This window comes from Tripterygium wilfordii, chromosome 17, assembly GCF_013401445.1.
Source record: "Tripterygium wilfordii isolate XIE 37 chromosome 17, ASM1340144v1, whole genome shotgun sequence".
Classification (NCBI taxonomy): Eukaryota; Viridiplantae; Streptophyta; class Magnoliopsida; order Celastrales; family Celastraceae; genus Tripterygium; species Tripterygium wilfordii.
The window spans coordinates 13,108,716-13,124,863 of record NC_052248.1 but is presented as its reverse complement, the minus strand read 5'-3'; the positions used below and the strand labels follow the sequence as shown (position 1 = coordinate 13,124,863).

The following is a 16,148-nucleotide window of genomic DNA, read 5'->3' as shown; positions in this document are numbered from 1 at the left end:
TGACAACAAGATAAATTTGACGGAATTTCAGCGCGTCGCGACTCTTGAGGAAGTTGCTTAAACTCTAATCGCTCCTTAGATTGCTACATAAATGTCTATGCTACATAAATGTCTATGTCATTGTTCTGACATTCATCTTAACATTTTATTATAAATTTTCATTTGTATCCATATATAAATGTTAAAGTACTAAAAATGCCTTCCAATCATGAATTTAATTTCATATTTAATTGTAATCATAATACTTTTATTGAATATCTCATATTGTTAGTATATTAAAAAAACATGTTATATATTTATACATTAACAATCATATTTTCTTTATTTTTTAAGTGTGAGAAAGACTTTTATTGATGTTATCTTATACACCAAGCTCAAATTGGAAGTAAATAAATCACCAAACTCCGAGAGAGTTAGTTAGGCGACAAATTGACAAGATTAACTATTGCAAAAGGTAAGAGGTCATAGGTTTAACTCCCATTCAATAAGTGGGATGGGAGACTCACGTATCCGAGGTTTATCTAGTAGGACGGGTCTATTATGACCGTATCTTGAACGAGTCTTTGGTTTAAAAAAAACAAAAAACAAAAAGAAATAACTCACCCGAAGGTATAAAAAAACAATATACAAAACGGGGGCAGGATTGGTCGTTTAGGTAACTAGGGTTTCAGCCGTATCCGATCTAGGGTTTTCCAACTTTATAAAAGCCTCTCACAATAAGCGCGACGAGCAAGCTCTCATTTGTGGTCTTCTCACTCTCTCCGCTTCCCTGCAAAACAAACCCATCTACGGCGCCTGCCTGGCAAAGTCATGGCGACCACAACAACATCAGCGGCTGAACGGCAGCTGTCTCAGAAGGAGCTTGATATTCAGATGATGTTGGCGGCGGAGGTCCATCTCGGGACAAAAAACTGCGACTTCCAGATGGAGCGCTATGTATTTAAGCGCCGCAATGACGGTAATACTGATTTTTTTTCCATAGTATAGTAGTGGATTATCGTCTATTAGGAGTGTCGTTTTTGGTCGTTTATAAGAATTCTTTGTTTCACCTCTGATTCATAATCTGCAGCATAATGTGTATGCCATTGATTTATCAGTCAAATATTAAGTTTTTGTGGGCTTTGAGCCTTTTTGGTGATATTTGGTGCCTTTGATTTTGTTTTACTTGATTTTCTACTCGTCTTATCTTTTGAATATGACTGGGACATAACTTTTTATTTTCAATTGGAAGATTTGATCTGATGAATTAAACTTGTGTTCTATGGTCTTTATTCTCATTTGATTTGGCCGCTGTGGTTGTTTGCATCTGTTTTTTTTTTTCTTCAATTGGCTAGTTTTTGGGGTGGAAAGCTTTGATATCATGTCCTTGTGGACATGTTAATGGAAATCCAATCCAACCACTTAAACCAGTGGTGGTTTGCTGTTACTTTATGTGCACTGTAAGATACGTTAATGCACAGATGGTTTGTTATGACTATATTCATTCCTGATATTTAATACAGGAATCTTTATTATAAACCTGGGGAAGACATGGGAAAAACTCCAGCTTGCTGCCAGGGTTATTGTGGCAGTTGAAAACCCTCAGGACATCATTGTTCAGTCTGCCAGACCCTATGGTCAGAGAGCGGTGTTGAAGTTTGCTCAGTACACTGGAGCTCACGCAATTGCTGGAAGGCACACTCCTGGAACATTCACCAACCAGCTCCAGACCTCTTTCAATGAGCCTCGCCTCCTTATCCTTACAGATCCAAGGACTGATCACCAGGTAAATCAATGCATTATCAGTTTGGACTAATTTAATTGATATTCAGGTAATAATTCCACTGTTACTCAATGTTCTAAATCTTCTGCAGCCCATTAAGGAGGCAGCTCTTGGGAATATCCCCACTATCGCATTCTGTGACACAGACTCCCCAATGCGATATGTTGATATTGGAATACCTGCTAATAACAAGGGGAAGCATAGCATTGGATGCCTCTTCTGGCTGTTAGCCAGGATGGTTTTGCAAATGCGTGGCACAATTCGTCCAGGGCATAAGTGGGATGTCATGGTAAACTCCAAATGCTTGTTTAATTCCAAATGTTAGTGTAATAGATTTGCCAAGTAAATGGTTATCTGTTGTATTCAGAATTTTTTACTGCCACGGTCAGGAAAGAGGTTTATTTTTGGCATTTCCTCTGTACATCCTACGCTGTTCTGTATCTTTTTTTATTTACAACAGCAGTAGCTGATTCATGTAGCATGTATCTTTATGTTCAAAAACAGTAGTGTCCAGCCGTTGGAGGAGGTTGCCTGAAATGATACTATTCCCCTGTGCTGCATATTATAATAATCAGAAATTTACGTTTACTTCTTTAATTTATTCATTATCATTCCTTCTGTTTAAGTTCACTTTGTTACATTCTTTGTGTTGTGCAGGTAGATTTATTTTTCTACAGGGAGCCTGAGGAAGCCAAGCAGCAAGAAGAAGAAGAAGCAGTTGCTGCTATTGATTATCCTCCTCCCGCTGACTATGTTGCTTCTGATCAATGGGGTGGTGGTCCAATTAGCGATAATTGGGCTGAGGTTCCACAAGCCCCCATTGCTACTGCCCCTGGTGTTGGCTGGCCAGCAGATGCAGGTCTGTGTTTAGTTGTGGACCACTGACTGAAATTTTTTAATTTTTTGTTCTGATATATTTCATTTTGTTTTTTTTGTGTTTTAGTATTTAATATATATACATAATTACATACTGTTTTTCAATTAATCTTTCTTTGGCCGTATCCCGTATAAGTTGGTATTTCAATTGTGCAGCTTGTTTTCATTGCATTATAGTTGTCTCAACTCATGAAAATTAGTGACTTGCTTTGTGGCCTTACATGTTTCTTGTGTCAAATGTAACACCCTTTGTCTGGCTTACTTGCAGCACCAATTGCTGGTGTTGATTGGGAGGCTGAAGTTCCAGCACAGATACCGGCTGCTGGAGTAGAAACCGCTGCTGCTCCTGTTCCTGCTCCTGGCTGGGATTGAATGTAGCCTTAATGATCAAATTTTGCTTCTGCTTCTTGTTCTGGAAGCAGAACTTAGTTATAGACTGCGGTTCATGGGTTTTGACATTGGTACTTTTATTTTATAGTAATGCTGTATTTTGTAACATGCGACTGGTTTTTGACTTTTTTCATAGCTAAGAGCTGTTTTACGAGTATTTCTGTCTATTTTGGTAATTTCATATTTCTACGACAACATCGAAGGAATGGGGACTACCAGAATAAAATTAGGCAAGATATTTGTGCATAAATTGTTTGGAAGTTTGCTTTGAATTTGGGGATTGAGATCCTCCGCACAATGCCTGAAAATATGTGGTTGGAGTTGAGATTAAAATCGTAGTTTTCATTGTGAAGTCTATTCTCGAGTCGTCAGGTCATGCGTTTTGAAGCTTAATCTCTCAAGTGATCTGTTTATTTTGAGATTGGTCATCTTCTAGCTATTCGAGTTTTGAGTTGAAACTGCTTACTAGAATTCAATGAGTAGATAATCCACTTCACCATTAATTAGAACTCTCATAAGAAGCAGGTTAATCTGAAAGTAGAATAGTGAATCAATTAAGTGAATATTTTAGCAGGGCTGAAATCGCCTAGTTGGTTCCCTCCTGACTTTGGGCATACAGCACCTGAGGTGGGGAGTGCAAACTTAGGGTGTATGACGCTCGAGATTGGGGCTTCGAACCAATGTGAAATCTTGATTAAATGAGCTTGTCCACTTCTGGACCCCTACGGCCCTATCTACGTAGATTTCGGTTCAGTTTCACCTGTGGTGCAGCTGTTCTAGTTGTCCGAGATTTTCGCTCTCCGAAATTTTTGCCCACTCTGGGCAGGGTGGTTCCGTTTATTAAAAAAAAATTAAACTCGAGCAATATATAAGTAAATTTGGCCGAGTCGAGACTTTAAACTCGCATCAATTGAATGCATACGGCGGAGGATTTCATTAAAAAAAACTAAAAGAATGCATTGCCTTATTGCATATTGGACTTGATCTGATGAAGGGTTTGCTGACCTGAACAGCAAGGAATTCTGCACCATCAAAGATACTGTTAGATCTTAGAGAAGTAAATAATCAAGTACAGAACTTATGGTATATGAGTATGCAACGATATGCCTGTAAACAAACATGATTACTACTCTTCCCCGAGCACATAATTCTGAGTCAAAAAATGTAAGGAAAAATGTAATGGAGCTTTCATTGGGGGATGTAATCTAAAATATTTACATAACGAAAAATCCGGGTTTTCCAGAGAGCCCTAAAATGAGTTAGCAATAGGTATTTACCATATTGCTTTCATTTGATCCATTGCCTCTCTGTATTTACAAATGCTGTGTGGGGTCTTATTTGACCCAAGACTTACTCAGTCAGAAGGAATGCCAGAAATGTTCTCTCATAGTTTTGGTCTCCAACTCTTTATTTTCTGCATAGGAATCCACATCCTTCGGATGGGTTAAATTGAATGACAGTTGGGAAAAATGTTATGGCCGGAAGACTACGATATCCACTCAAAGAAACAGCACCCCTCCAGTATTTACCCAGCGCAAAAAGTCCTGAGAGTATTTGTCCGAAATTTCGTTCGAAAGAAGCTCAGACCCATTTTGATTTCTTCCCTGTAGGCAAAAGAGGAGAGAGATTAGTTGACCCGTCTTAGGTTAATGGCATGCAGAACGTCAAATGACAATATTTTGATGCTGGTATGGACTGAATGGGACTTTGACTGCAGTAACAGAACCTAACTAAGCCAACAAAGAAACTGAAAGGCAGAAACTGCCAAGGGAACCAGCACCGGCTAAAGAGTCGTCCCTACTGCCTATACAACGTCAAAATGACCAACCAAACCCGCCTATTGACTACAGGGATGCTATCACAGGATATGGAAAATTTGAAAACTTTGCAAACAACGGAAAATAGTTTATGAACACAATGAAAACTCAATAAGGTCATGTGGAAGAAGAGTTCTTTGCTATGGATGCATGCAATCCAAGGTGGGTCATGCTAAGTTTTTGCAACCGTACAAGTATTGTGTGGGAAGAAACGACGTACTTTTTATTCTAACAAAAAACCAGAGACTAATATCTTAACAAAATGATTTCCACAAAAGTATGACACCCCTTGCTGGAGAAATTATAATCCACTGACCTTTAAACTGGATCCAGACTCGCTCGCAGATGTGGTGGTCTCCATTTTTAGTTCACTCGCCAGATTATCAGAAGATAGGCCAGCAGTAGACCTGCTGCCATTAGACCATTGGTCAGCAATGAAAGCGCAGTAGGAATTCAAAATTATTGCATTAGAAAGGGAAAAGGGAAAAAACAAAAAAAAAACAGAACAAAACACTAAGTGGGAATGTATCTAGTGTACGACATTTGATTCATCCTTGACACTCCATTAAACTACTACCAAATAATATGGTATCACTTTTCAGAAACTCGTGTTCTATTTAAGACATAAGACACCGTGGGTCAGGCAAGATCATGAGATAAGGAAGCAGTAGCTTGAACAAAATGCGACCAACAATTTGCATCATCAAATGATTTCATTGGATTACTGTTGTACGTCAGCCAGGTGGGGCACCTCGACTCGTGACTGCAAATCTCTCTCTCAAGAAACAAAGAAAAGCCTGATGTCAATTTAAGTTATTTTTGTTTAATCAAGACATAGAAACAAGTATCAAGGAGAAAGTTAAATGGAGTTGGTAGCACTTGTGGAGGTGGTGGTGGTATTGTAAGGTGGGGATTCACATAGTGGACTCCAATTTCAAATAACTTCTCTTATGGATTCATTTACCCAACCCCAATTTATCTGGGATACAGACACTTTGATGATGATATTAATCACTCAGCAGATAAAAAGAGAAAAGCTACCTGTCATATATGTCTTCTTCACATGAATTCCCAGATGAAGGAATCCAGTCCATATCAAGAAAATTTGAGCAGCCACATGCATCCCCGTGTTCATCGTAACAGATTTTTTCACTTTCAAAACATGGATCCATTTCCAATTCTCCAAAAAGCTGTCTGCTAGTCATTGAGGGAGTATACCTACAAAATACAGCCAAGATTTGATTAGCTAAACTGCAGATGAAAGGGATCTACAATGTGATAAATCAAATTAATCAAATATATAAATAGAAATAATTCAAAACTAGAACCATGCTGGCAATAAACTCAGCAAAAAGATGAATCTCATAACCAAGTAGCGATAATTTAAAGCCCAGTCAAACCAGCTAATAATATCGACTTCCTTTCCTTGATTGATGGATTAGCCTTAGTTTTAAGAAATTCAAAAAATTAATAAAGAACAAGGGTGAGGATAAATCAAACTTTATTTTTTAAAAGTGAGCCACTGGATCATATATTCTGGCAATTTGACCAGTAATAGAATACAATTATTTCACAAAATTTATTTAACTGATTATCTGTTTCTATCTGGCCAGTTGGTCTAGATAAATAGCTGATTAAGTCGACATCTAACCGTTCTCAAAGCTTTCTACATAGATTATTAAGGAAAAAAAAGACACAAAGAGTTAGCCACGGGCTATCTTACCAGAATGGTGACAGTAAAAGAGAGAGAGCAAACATGATCTAAGCTTACCTTGAATAGGATAATTCACTTTCACAACTTGATATCTCTGGAGTGGACTCTGAGAGACCCTTGTTAACTCCTTGTCCCTTCGCGAGAAAAGGCTTATTGTGGTCCGCAATGGTTTCAGCCTCAGGTGTGTCACTATCGCAGCGAAGATTTCCGTCAGAAAGTGATCTCTTTAATAATAACCTACAGATAATTGGAAAAGGACCCATGAGCTCTTCTGCATAAGCCATCAAATTGACAAGAGTAATTTTATTGATGGCTTGCATTGTATCGTCACACAAGTATATGTAAATTTAGACACAATTACTTTGATAATATTATTGCTCCTTAGCCAATTTGACTCTTTGACTATTATATGCTACAAGGAATCTCACTTAAGGAAAACAATGAGCTGTTTTAGTTGATGATAATTTATGTGCAATAGAGAAAGGGAAGCAAAATCACATGAAAACAGCACACCTTCTCCAAACAGATGTCTTCAGACCCTATACCCGATTTCTAGAGGCACACATTTTATCACTTTTTTGAACTGATGAGGCTGTTTAGAATAATAAAGATGCTAAAGCTATCATAACTTGAGACTTAAAGAACTGTTATTGAGATTTTTGTCTCATATGCAACGAGGAAGACCCATAAAGACATGGCTTGAAGTAATAAGAAATGATATGAAATTAGTAGGAGTGGATGAATGTATACTCTATGAATTTATGATAGAAATGAAGGGAGAAAATGAATACACGTGGTGGATTCCCGTTGATGTTCTCATAGACTCATGTAGCCAACCCCAAACTTTTGGGATAAAGGCTTTGATGACAATGATGATGCAGTTCATTGTGGACCTACCATTCACATTTCAATTTTATCCGCATGCATTTCTACACCACAAAAGTTCAAAGAATAGTTGTGAGAACATCATGTCACTATCTACAAGTCATAGCCTTAAATTGATGTCACAATACAACATATACACATATTAGTAAATTGCAATGCACCTAATATGACCTTTCGCACAAAAATTATTAAACTATTCGTTACTGATGCATAGTTTGATTATTATTATACTTGCTAGAACATTTCAGTTCCTTAATGATGATTTGAAGAAAGGGGGAGTGGCTCTATAGATGTTGTGAGAGATGAGTCCGAAGTTTCCAAAATACTTCAAATGGTAAAATAACAATAGATAAGGAGGAATCATTGAAAAGATATAAAGAAAACCTAAAAGGAGGAAGACATTATTAAAAAAATGAAAAATGCAGTGAAAATGCCACTATAAATTCCTGGGAAAGATCAAAAGTTGGGCATCTTCAGCATTTCGTCAAGAACCTGCCTGAAAATCCCTGAATTTATTAGCCACATATTCATGAGTGTATCAGAACAATTGAATACAATGTGTAATCATTCTTGTTTATTCTCCTAACAGAATGCCAGTTTTCTTGACATTCTATGCAATTAAGAAAAGACAGAATGTTCTAGCAAGTAATAATAATACAGAATGTTCAGAAATGCATATACTTAAAAAAAGGAAATACAATAATACCTCGAAATCTCATCAACAAGGTTAGGACCACGTGCGCCTACGTTGTGATGTTGGTCTGAATCCAATTCCCACAGTGCAGGTTTACCCTCTTGTGGCTGAAAGTGACCCAAGAACCTGCTCAATCATCAAACTAATTAATAATTCCATAAGTAATGTCCAAATTCAGAAGTTGCAATTTCAAAGTGCCTAATGTTAATACTCAAGTAAATAAACGCAGTGGCGTGGGGCAATTGACTAACACGTTGATGGCATCTTGTTTTTCAGCGTCCATGTAAGCATTACTGTAGTAACGTTGCAGCGTTCTCAAAAACTCCTGGGATTGAGTGGCTGCTTTCCACTGACCTCTCCTCTCAGAAAATATCTGTTTCATTTTAAAATAGCAAATCAATAAGAAAAAATAGAAAACTATAGAGAGACATTTTTTAATTAAGAAAAACAGAAATAAGACTTAAACTAGCACACAGCCGCCGCTACAAGCTCAGGCTTTAACGAAAAAAAGGGCTGGTTTATATTTGCCTCTTATGGGATGACCTGAACTGCTTTATGGCTTGTCCAAAAGTAGTTCCCCAAAATACTAGTGTCCGAAATCATTTGTTTCTTTAGTTTTTGGACTCGTCAAAGTCAGCTGGAGACTTAAACATGACTATAGAGACTGAAGAATTGATGAGGTTAATTATAAATAAAAAAACCCACTGTAAACCCCTACATCGCTTCCAAACTATCGCGCATCTTTTCCTAATAAAACCTAAATGTAAAGAGTGCAGAATTCATATTATGCTTTTCCCACAGACTTGTCTTTTGCTCCCATTTTAAAAATGTTCTGAATTTTTGGAGTCATAATCATAATATTCCTAGGGTAGATATAACTTCCTTGGCATTGCACAATTGACGTAGAGCCAGTTCTCTTTTCAAAAAATTCCCTTAACTAACAACGATCCAATTGTTATTTTGCAATCCCATTTTCCTATACTAATAATAATTTTCAAAACTTTTGAACTTTTAGAGAAGCTAAGATGGAAGACTACCCCGCGAATATCTAAAAGCCAAAAACTAGTACCATTTATATATACATAAAGTTTGAAAAAGAAAAATAAGAAAGCCAAAAATTATCTGCCCCTAAAAGCCAACCTTGAGAGTAGGAAGGCTTCCAAATACCTTATATCTTGTTCCTAGCTAAACACCATAATAAACAAGATGGTATTAATCTCAACCATCATTTTGTTTCGAGTAGTACGATGATTAAAAGTGTTGCGTTCAAAAAAAACCTATTTAGAGTAGTAATGTGGTGATTAAAAGTGTTGTATTAAAAAATTATTCAGTTCAAATGTACTTTTATACTGAAAAAATAGGTATTTGCAGAATTGTTCTACAACCTAATCCACCCATACTCTTATCAAGACGGACCACCAGCAATGATGAATTAACAAATCAATGATTTAAAAATCACCATTAAACAAAGTACCTTGTTATGGGCAGCGGACCCACCATACTGCAGTGCAAGTGTGTCACCCATAGTCTCGTAAACTCTCATTAAGTCCTCCGCCAATGGATTGTCTAGATCTATATTTGGAGATTCTATATATCCTAAAACATGTAGCTGACGTCCAAGAGCCATTAACCCATATGCATATTGAGCAACATTTGTACGATCAAGACAGTCTATGCAATTGGTTCTCAAGACCCCATTCTGAAACATAAGGCCTTTGATACTGTGATTTCCACTTGCATCACCAATAGCACTCATAACTTCTGCCTCCAAGTTTCCTGCAGCCTCATCTTTACCGGAAAGGTTTTGAGAGAAATCACAATCACTTTTCCTGCAACACATTTACATCACAAGTGACATAAATAGCTAAAGGCATTTTATAATAGTGAACGATGGCAGGGAGCCTGAAGGAAAAGGCTCAGAACCTACTAGTTCGCTGTAAAGTTGAGTTCTTTTTTTCTTTCTTTTGTACATAAAATATGGTGCTTGGGCTGATTTTGCAAATCATGTTTCAACAGGCAACAACAAACACACTACTATGACTTGCACATTAATAATTAAGGGAACCGGTCCTTATTTATTTCTAACACAAGGAAGACAAAAAAAAAATTTATAATTGCATAAATGTACTAAAAGACAGGATGGAGCTCTGTATAAAAAATGGGAAAATGCAATGCTAAGTTGAAGAAGCAGCACAATTGTCTGGACAGAGTAGAAGGTTGAGAACTTCAATTATGTTGGGCACTATGACAAGAATTTAGCTACATTACTTTTCTACTTCAGAAGAAAACTACGCACAAGGATCCGTAACAAGAGATACCGTGTCAAAAGGATAGAGGCTTTGGTAGAGAACTCACTGAAAGTAAGATGGATTTGGCAGTTCCTCAGGGACTAAATATGGGGCTCCTGGACAGTAAAAGATGCCAGTCAAGTTCAATGCGTATGCAGCCACTCTGCCCAGAAGTACTAAGACGTTGGTAGCTTTGCTGTAAAACATTAAAAGTCCATTAATGTTACTCAGCTTTCAAATAAATGCTAAAAGAAAATAGAACATTGCATGAGCAAGGGATTGCTCAAGTACTTTCTCGAGTGTTTGTGTAGATCCCAGTGAAGAAACCTCAGGCGATTTTCTTGGGATAAACCTTTGTTTATATATCTGATAGCATTTGCAAACTCTGCACGTAAAATAGATTCTCGAGGTTTCTTCTCACGTGTCTGCAAATCACCAACCATGAAACGAAGGAAAAACACATCAGAAAGTGCATTGTAGATGCTGGTATTTTGTCCACATGCAACTATAGAAATGGCTCCCCGATAATGCAGAAATGCCTACCTTTATCAAATTCAAAATAATTATAGGGTTTCCATATCTCTTTTCTAAATTTTCAAAATGAAGTCTTGTTGCCTCATAATTTTGGTCCTTCTTTGATACTGTAAAAATGAAGAGAGACCATCAATGTGGAAGTTAAAAACTAACAACAAAACAGTCTGGTGTGTCAAGTTCATACATAAAATATCTGGTCTAATATTCAGTCGGGAAGTTTCCTGGGACCAGAAGAGTGGGATTGAACCACGATTTTGCACAACAGAACTAATTTGCACAGGACATCCATCAGGAACATCTTCACACACAATCTGTTCCGTCTCAACATCATTAGCCACTCGACCCTTTTCATTTACACCACGTTTCAAATATCTATACAAAAAAGGAGAAATAAAGTAATAGTAAAGTCCTAGCATTAGTATAAGGGCTATGGCTAAGAAAGAAACTATTCAGAATAATAGGAAACATTTTTTTAACAAAAAAATAACAGAAATTCAAAATGCATATAAAAAAACCAGAAGATATGCAAATTTGTAAGCTTGTCATTTTTAGGAACATGATAAGCGAGAAGGAAGCATTCACAAGCAGCAGATCCAGAACAGAAGTAGAGGAAAAACTCAAGATGTCGCTTGATCCCCTCATTTATAAAGAATTATGCCACATGTAATTACAAATATCAAGATTTTACCACTTAATCCAGGAAGAATCATTTAAAAAAAGTATCCAAACCTCGTGCCAGCATAATGACGCGAGCGCCTGGCAATGAGAGTCAACTTGAAGTCCCTGCCAGATACCGAAAGCTTGACCTGCATAAAAAATTAGGAAACTATATATCAGATCAAACATTTAAATCTGCAGCAGTAGAAACATGCTAGCTTGCACAGAAGAGTGGTAGTCAAATTTTATTTTTCAGACAGGTTCATAAGCCAGTGCAAAATAGAGACCCTGAAAGCTATTTGCGGGATAAAAGAAAACAAGAATGAGATATTAACAAGTGGCTCCTATCTTACAGTACAGAAGAGGCATCACTGTTTGTAATGACACAGGTGAATTCTAAGCAAACTTAGCTGAAGGCTGATTATATTATTAGCTCCAATGAATCATATAACAAAGAAACCATAAGCTCTACAATGTAACCATGTTTCCATCAAAAAACAAACAATACCTGTTTAAAGAAGCCATATACTAATGCAACCGTCCAAAGAGTATTCTTCAGGTTATTCCGGATTCCTCGAGTTAGGAACTCATTCCAAACAAACATCGTCTCATAGTGACCTTGTCCAATATCATCATTACATAGATTCTTTTGAAGACTATGCATGATATTGTATGAGTAGCTGAAAAAGAAGTCCTTCGTAAGGTCCACTGTGCATAGGAGCTTCTTGTATCTATGTCAACAGAAGAAGAAAATGAGTGAAGACAAGTCAACTTAGGTAAAATGAGCAGTCGTCAAAGAATAATTACGATAAAATGAATACTCAAACAATAAAATCTAAACCAGAAAGAAAAAGGAAAGAAAAAAATTCCCCCACAAGCCCTGATGATACCTTTTCTCAGTCAACATGTTATATTAACATCACAACAGCAATGTGGTTTGCTCCTGTGCATATGCAAGAAATGAACTGGCAAAACCGTTCATACAACAGTATAATATATGACATATGCAAGCAAGGATACATTTGACGTTACACACTTAAGAACTTTGATGCTCTCTGTTTGAACATCTCAAGAGAGGGGGCAAAAAAAACTACCAGAGAACCTTGGGAACAATTTGAACATCAGCCAACATCATTGATTTAACACTAAAGGGTGTACTCCCAAGAAATAGTTCAGAGATTACCTCCACAGGGACAACTTGTCTACTTCTAACAGATGATACCAACATAGTTAACAAGTCCCAAACAAAATAGTAGACCAAAAAAACCATTAAGCAATTCTCCACTAAGTACAAAATGACCGATATATATCTCAATAACTAATCTCAACCGTCTCCTTAGAAGTACCAAGTACATATTACATTTACTTGCAGTATGGACAAAAGACCTGTTCTCGTTCTTAGAATTAGTCATTTTGGATGGCACGGTAGGATTTGGAATAGGAATAATCTCGCTTTTTGCAATGGTGTATATCGTCTGGCCACAGATAGTACCGAGCTTCCTTCTTTTAGTAATCAGCAGCATGTAATGGGGTCCCAAAAATTTAATGAATCCTAGTAACAGGAAATGAAAAATACATTAATTCCATATTAGATATACAACGGTTACAGTATAAGCCATGCAGACTCAACATACCAACTATTCCATAACAGATGGTGAACAATTTGAGACCGCCTGTAGATCTATTCCCCTCATGTATCCGCCTTAGTAGATCAAAGCATTCACTTTCTGTGTACATTGTAGAATCTTCAAGAATATTTAGTTCAGATGGCTCAAGTCTGTCAATCTTTAGCACCCTCCAAAAGGTTCTGTTTTTGTCCCTCCCCACCATATAGAAGTTCTGTGGCATACAAAGGTAAGAGAATAATGCATTAAATGAAGTTCCCATGGATAGTTGGTTGGAATTAGATGAGAAGTTAAAATAGAAACCACAGATGCTAATGAAAAATGAGCTTGCCCCGACCAATCAGAGAGGGGTGTGAGCCAATCAAAATGTTGTGAAGGTTTTCTTGCCTCCGCAGTATACATAGAATAAAAAAAAGTCGAATATCAAACGAATAACTGCAGATCAACCAATGATGCAAAAGAATGCTGTCTAAGCTAAGGCATGATCAGCACTAAATACAACTTATAAGATTTGGCATAAATGTTGTTTTGGTGTGTGTGTGTGTGAGAGAGAGAGAGAGAGATATGGAGACAGATAGAATTTGAAAGAGTAAAAGATAAGCCCATGAAACGACAAACTTCAATATCAAGCATCATTAGTCAGCACCCGAAAAGTGAACATACATGCATATATACACACAACTTCACACATATATACAAAAATTTATGAGAGGACTTAATTAGCGGATCATAATCATCATCAAAGCTTTTGTCAGAACTCCAAACAATTTGGTACTTTGGTTGGCATACCGACAAAAAAATTAGTGACTTATCTCTTATGCTTTGAGTGCCTAAATCATTTTTGAATCGTTCATATCCGCTGAGGACAAATCACAGGCAATTATTGTGCATCAGAAGTATCATTCAGCAACCTCTTTAAATGTCAACTATAGCATTTTGTTCATTGGAAGATGATATTTGAAAACTAAGAAATGAGGCATTTCTCTGGAAAAGTAAATGCAGAAAATTTATGGCACTTAAATTTTTTTTATCCATCATAAATAATTTCTTTTAAAAAAATCTCAATGAATAACTGAAAATGGTATTACACTTGTGTCAAGAAAGGTAAAAATAATATAAAATTATTATAGAGAAAACAAAGCGCTCTAACTTACTGTTCGAAAACAAAAAAAAAATTCAATGACATAGTCATAACATAAACAACTTTTTCCTAGATACATATATTTCCTATTATATGTGTAAAATCTAACATTGAACACCTAAACACTGTCATATGAACTCAAAATTGAAACCTATATTCCTCTTCTGTCACAAACTTGTCTTGGTACTCAAGGCTAGCAAAATCATATAATTTCATACAACAACTAAAGATGAACAAAACATAAACATCAAAAGGAATCAAACATAAAACTCAAAGCATCACACAACTTATATATGTATCAGCATTATTTCCTCCAAACATGTAGCAGAGATTAATTCAATCAGTACACTTAGAGTACGCTCTAGGAGAACACTTGACCATCCAATGAGATTAAGCTGTCGGACCGATGGCGACAATATAGAATTTAACAAAATTCAGGCATTCCATCATATGCTAATCATCTTACAATAGCTAATGTATGTCATCTCATATCAAATATGTTAACAAACTAGAAAACTAAAATCCTTTTAAACCCAAGAATAAACAAAAAAGAAAAAAAAATCATGTTCGTTCTAAAAATAAATTTTTAACCTAGAATACAAGAAAAAGGTCCCAGAAAAGCAAGATGCAAAGTTCAAGTAGTCATCTCATGCAGAACAAAAGCATCGATAAATCACAAAGCCACTAAGATTACAACGGAAGGCAATGAAAAACTGCACATCGTATACATGGATTCATATTAAGATGTATAAAAAATTAAGCAATCAAAACAATAAATCAGGATCCCACAAACAAGACACGCATGATAAACATAAGCGTGGATTCACAAACAAGACACGCATGAGGAAAGAATTATGTAAAACATATACCGAGCGAGTCTCGTAGAGCCTGAACTTCTGAAGGTAGTAAGAACTCTGGCCGGATTCTGCAGGAATCATGGTTCCAGATGCCATAACAATTCGGATCCCGAGCTCCAACTGAAGCTCGGGAGGAGTCAACTCTGAAGAAACAAAAAACCACTCTCTCTTTTTTTTTTAGCTTCACACTACAAAAAACCTCCAAACCTCAATCTATACACACAGACATACAAACAAGCATTCCCACACATACATACATCTATACAAATACAAACATAGAAAGAAAAAAAAAATAGAACCGAACAATGAGAGAAAATCAAAGAGCAGCAGAAAATAGAGCTACAGAACGCGATCTCTTTGCGAGCGAAGGCCACCGGAGCTGTTTTACGGTGGCGGATCGCCCGAGCTAGAGAAGAAGAGAGAGGTCGACTGGAGCCACACAAAAAAAAAGAAAGAAATGTTAAGAGAGAGAATTTCTGAATTTCAATTATTATTATTTTTTCTTTTAAACGCGTGGGTTTTAAATAAATCAACGGGAATTCGTGTCTTAATACAGACAGCTAAATATAGGCCGTAATTTACATTTCTTTCTTATTTTCTCGGATTTTTCTTTATACGGGATGTTTTGCTTGTACAAATCGGTGGTGACTCGGAAGTGTTATACCGTGAACTCGGACGAGTCTAGTCCTGGTCATAAATACTTCCAAATTCAAAAACCATTAAATTTCATTTATTTGACTTGTTATCGAAAAGAGAAAATACTTTTCAAAAACTATGAAATGTGCTTCTTCGTTTTATGGAATTCATAAATATGATTTTTTTTAAACCCGATAATAACACCAATACAAATTTGTCTATATGATATGGATCTAAATTCGGATTGTCACATACATATGTAAAAGTCAACG

At 36.5% G+C, this 16,148-nt stretch overlaps 2 protein-coding genes across 3 annotated transcripts; one reads left to right on the top strand and one right to left on the bottom strand.

Annotated features, from left to right (window-relative positions):
* Positions 1–728: 728 nt before the first annotated feature.
* LOC119983185 (40S ribosomal protein SA-like) lies at positions 729–3,185 on the top strand. Its single transcript, XM_038826890.1, has 5 exons — positions 729–958; positions 1,503–1,765; positions 1,854–2,051; positions 2,420–2,621; positions 2,907–3,185. Exons 1-5 carry the CDS (start codon positions 811–813, stop codon positions 3,008–3,010), a joined length of 915 nt encoding a protein of 304 aa, XP_038682818.1. The 5' UTR covers positions 729–810; the 3' UTR covers positions 3,011–3,185.
* Positions 3,186–4,132: 947 nt separating this feature from the next.
* Positions 4,133–15,737, bottom strand: LOC119982261 (phosphoinositide phosphatase SAC2-like). Of its 2 annotated transcripts, none has more exons than XM_038825553.1 (16): positions 15,253–15,737; positions 13,252–13,456; positions 13,004–13,169; positions 12,126–12,348; positions 11,690–11,766; positions 11,145–11,332; positions 10,970–11,067; positions 10,718–10,851; positions 10,494–10,622; positions 9,613–9,967; positions 8,390–8,511; positions 8,151–8,264; positions 6,617–6,796; positions 5,887–6,063; positions 5,162–5,255; positions 4,133–4,632 (listed from the first exon to the last, which is right to left on the bottom strand). In XM_038825553.1, the coding sequence occupies exons 1-16, from the start codon at positions 15,334–15,336 to the stop codon at positions 4,528–4,530; spliced, it is 2,451 nt and encodes an 816-aa protein (XP_038681481.1). In that variant the 5' UTR covers positions 15,337–15,737; the 3' UTR covers positions 4,133–4,527. The 2 variants fall into 2 exon arrangements, with proteins under 2 accessions (XP_038681481.1, XP_038681482.1); XM_038825554.1 differs by having other exon boundaries at positions 5,162–5,252; positions 15,253–15,735.
* Positions 15,738–16,148: the final 411 nt, after the last annotated feature.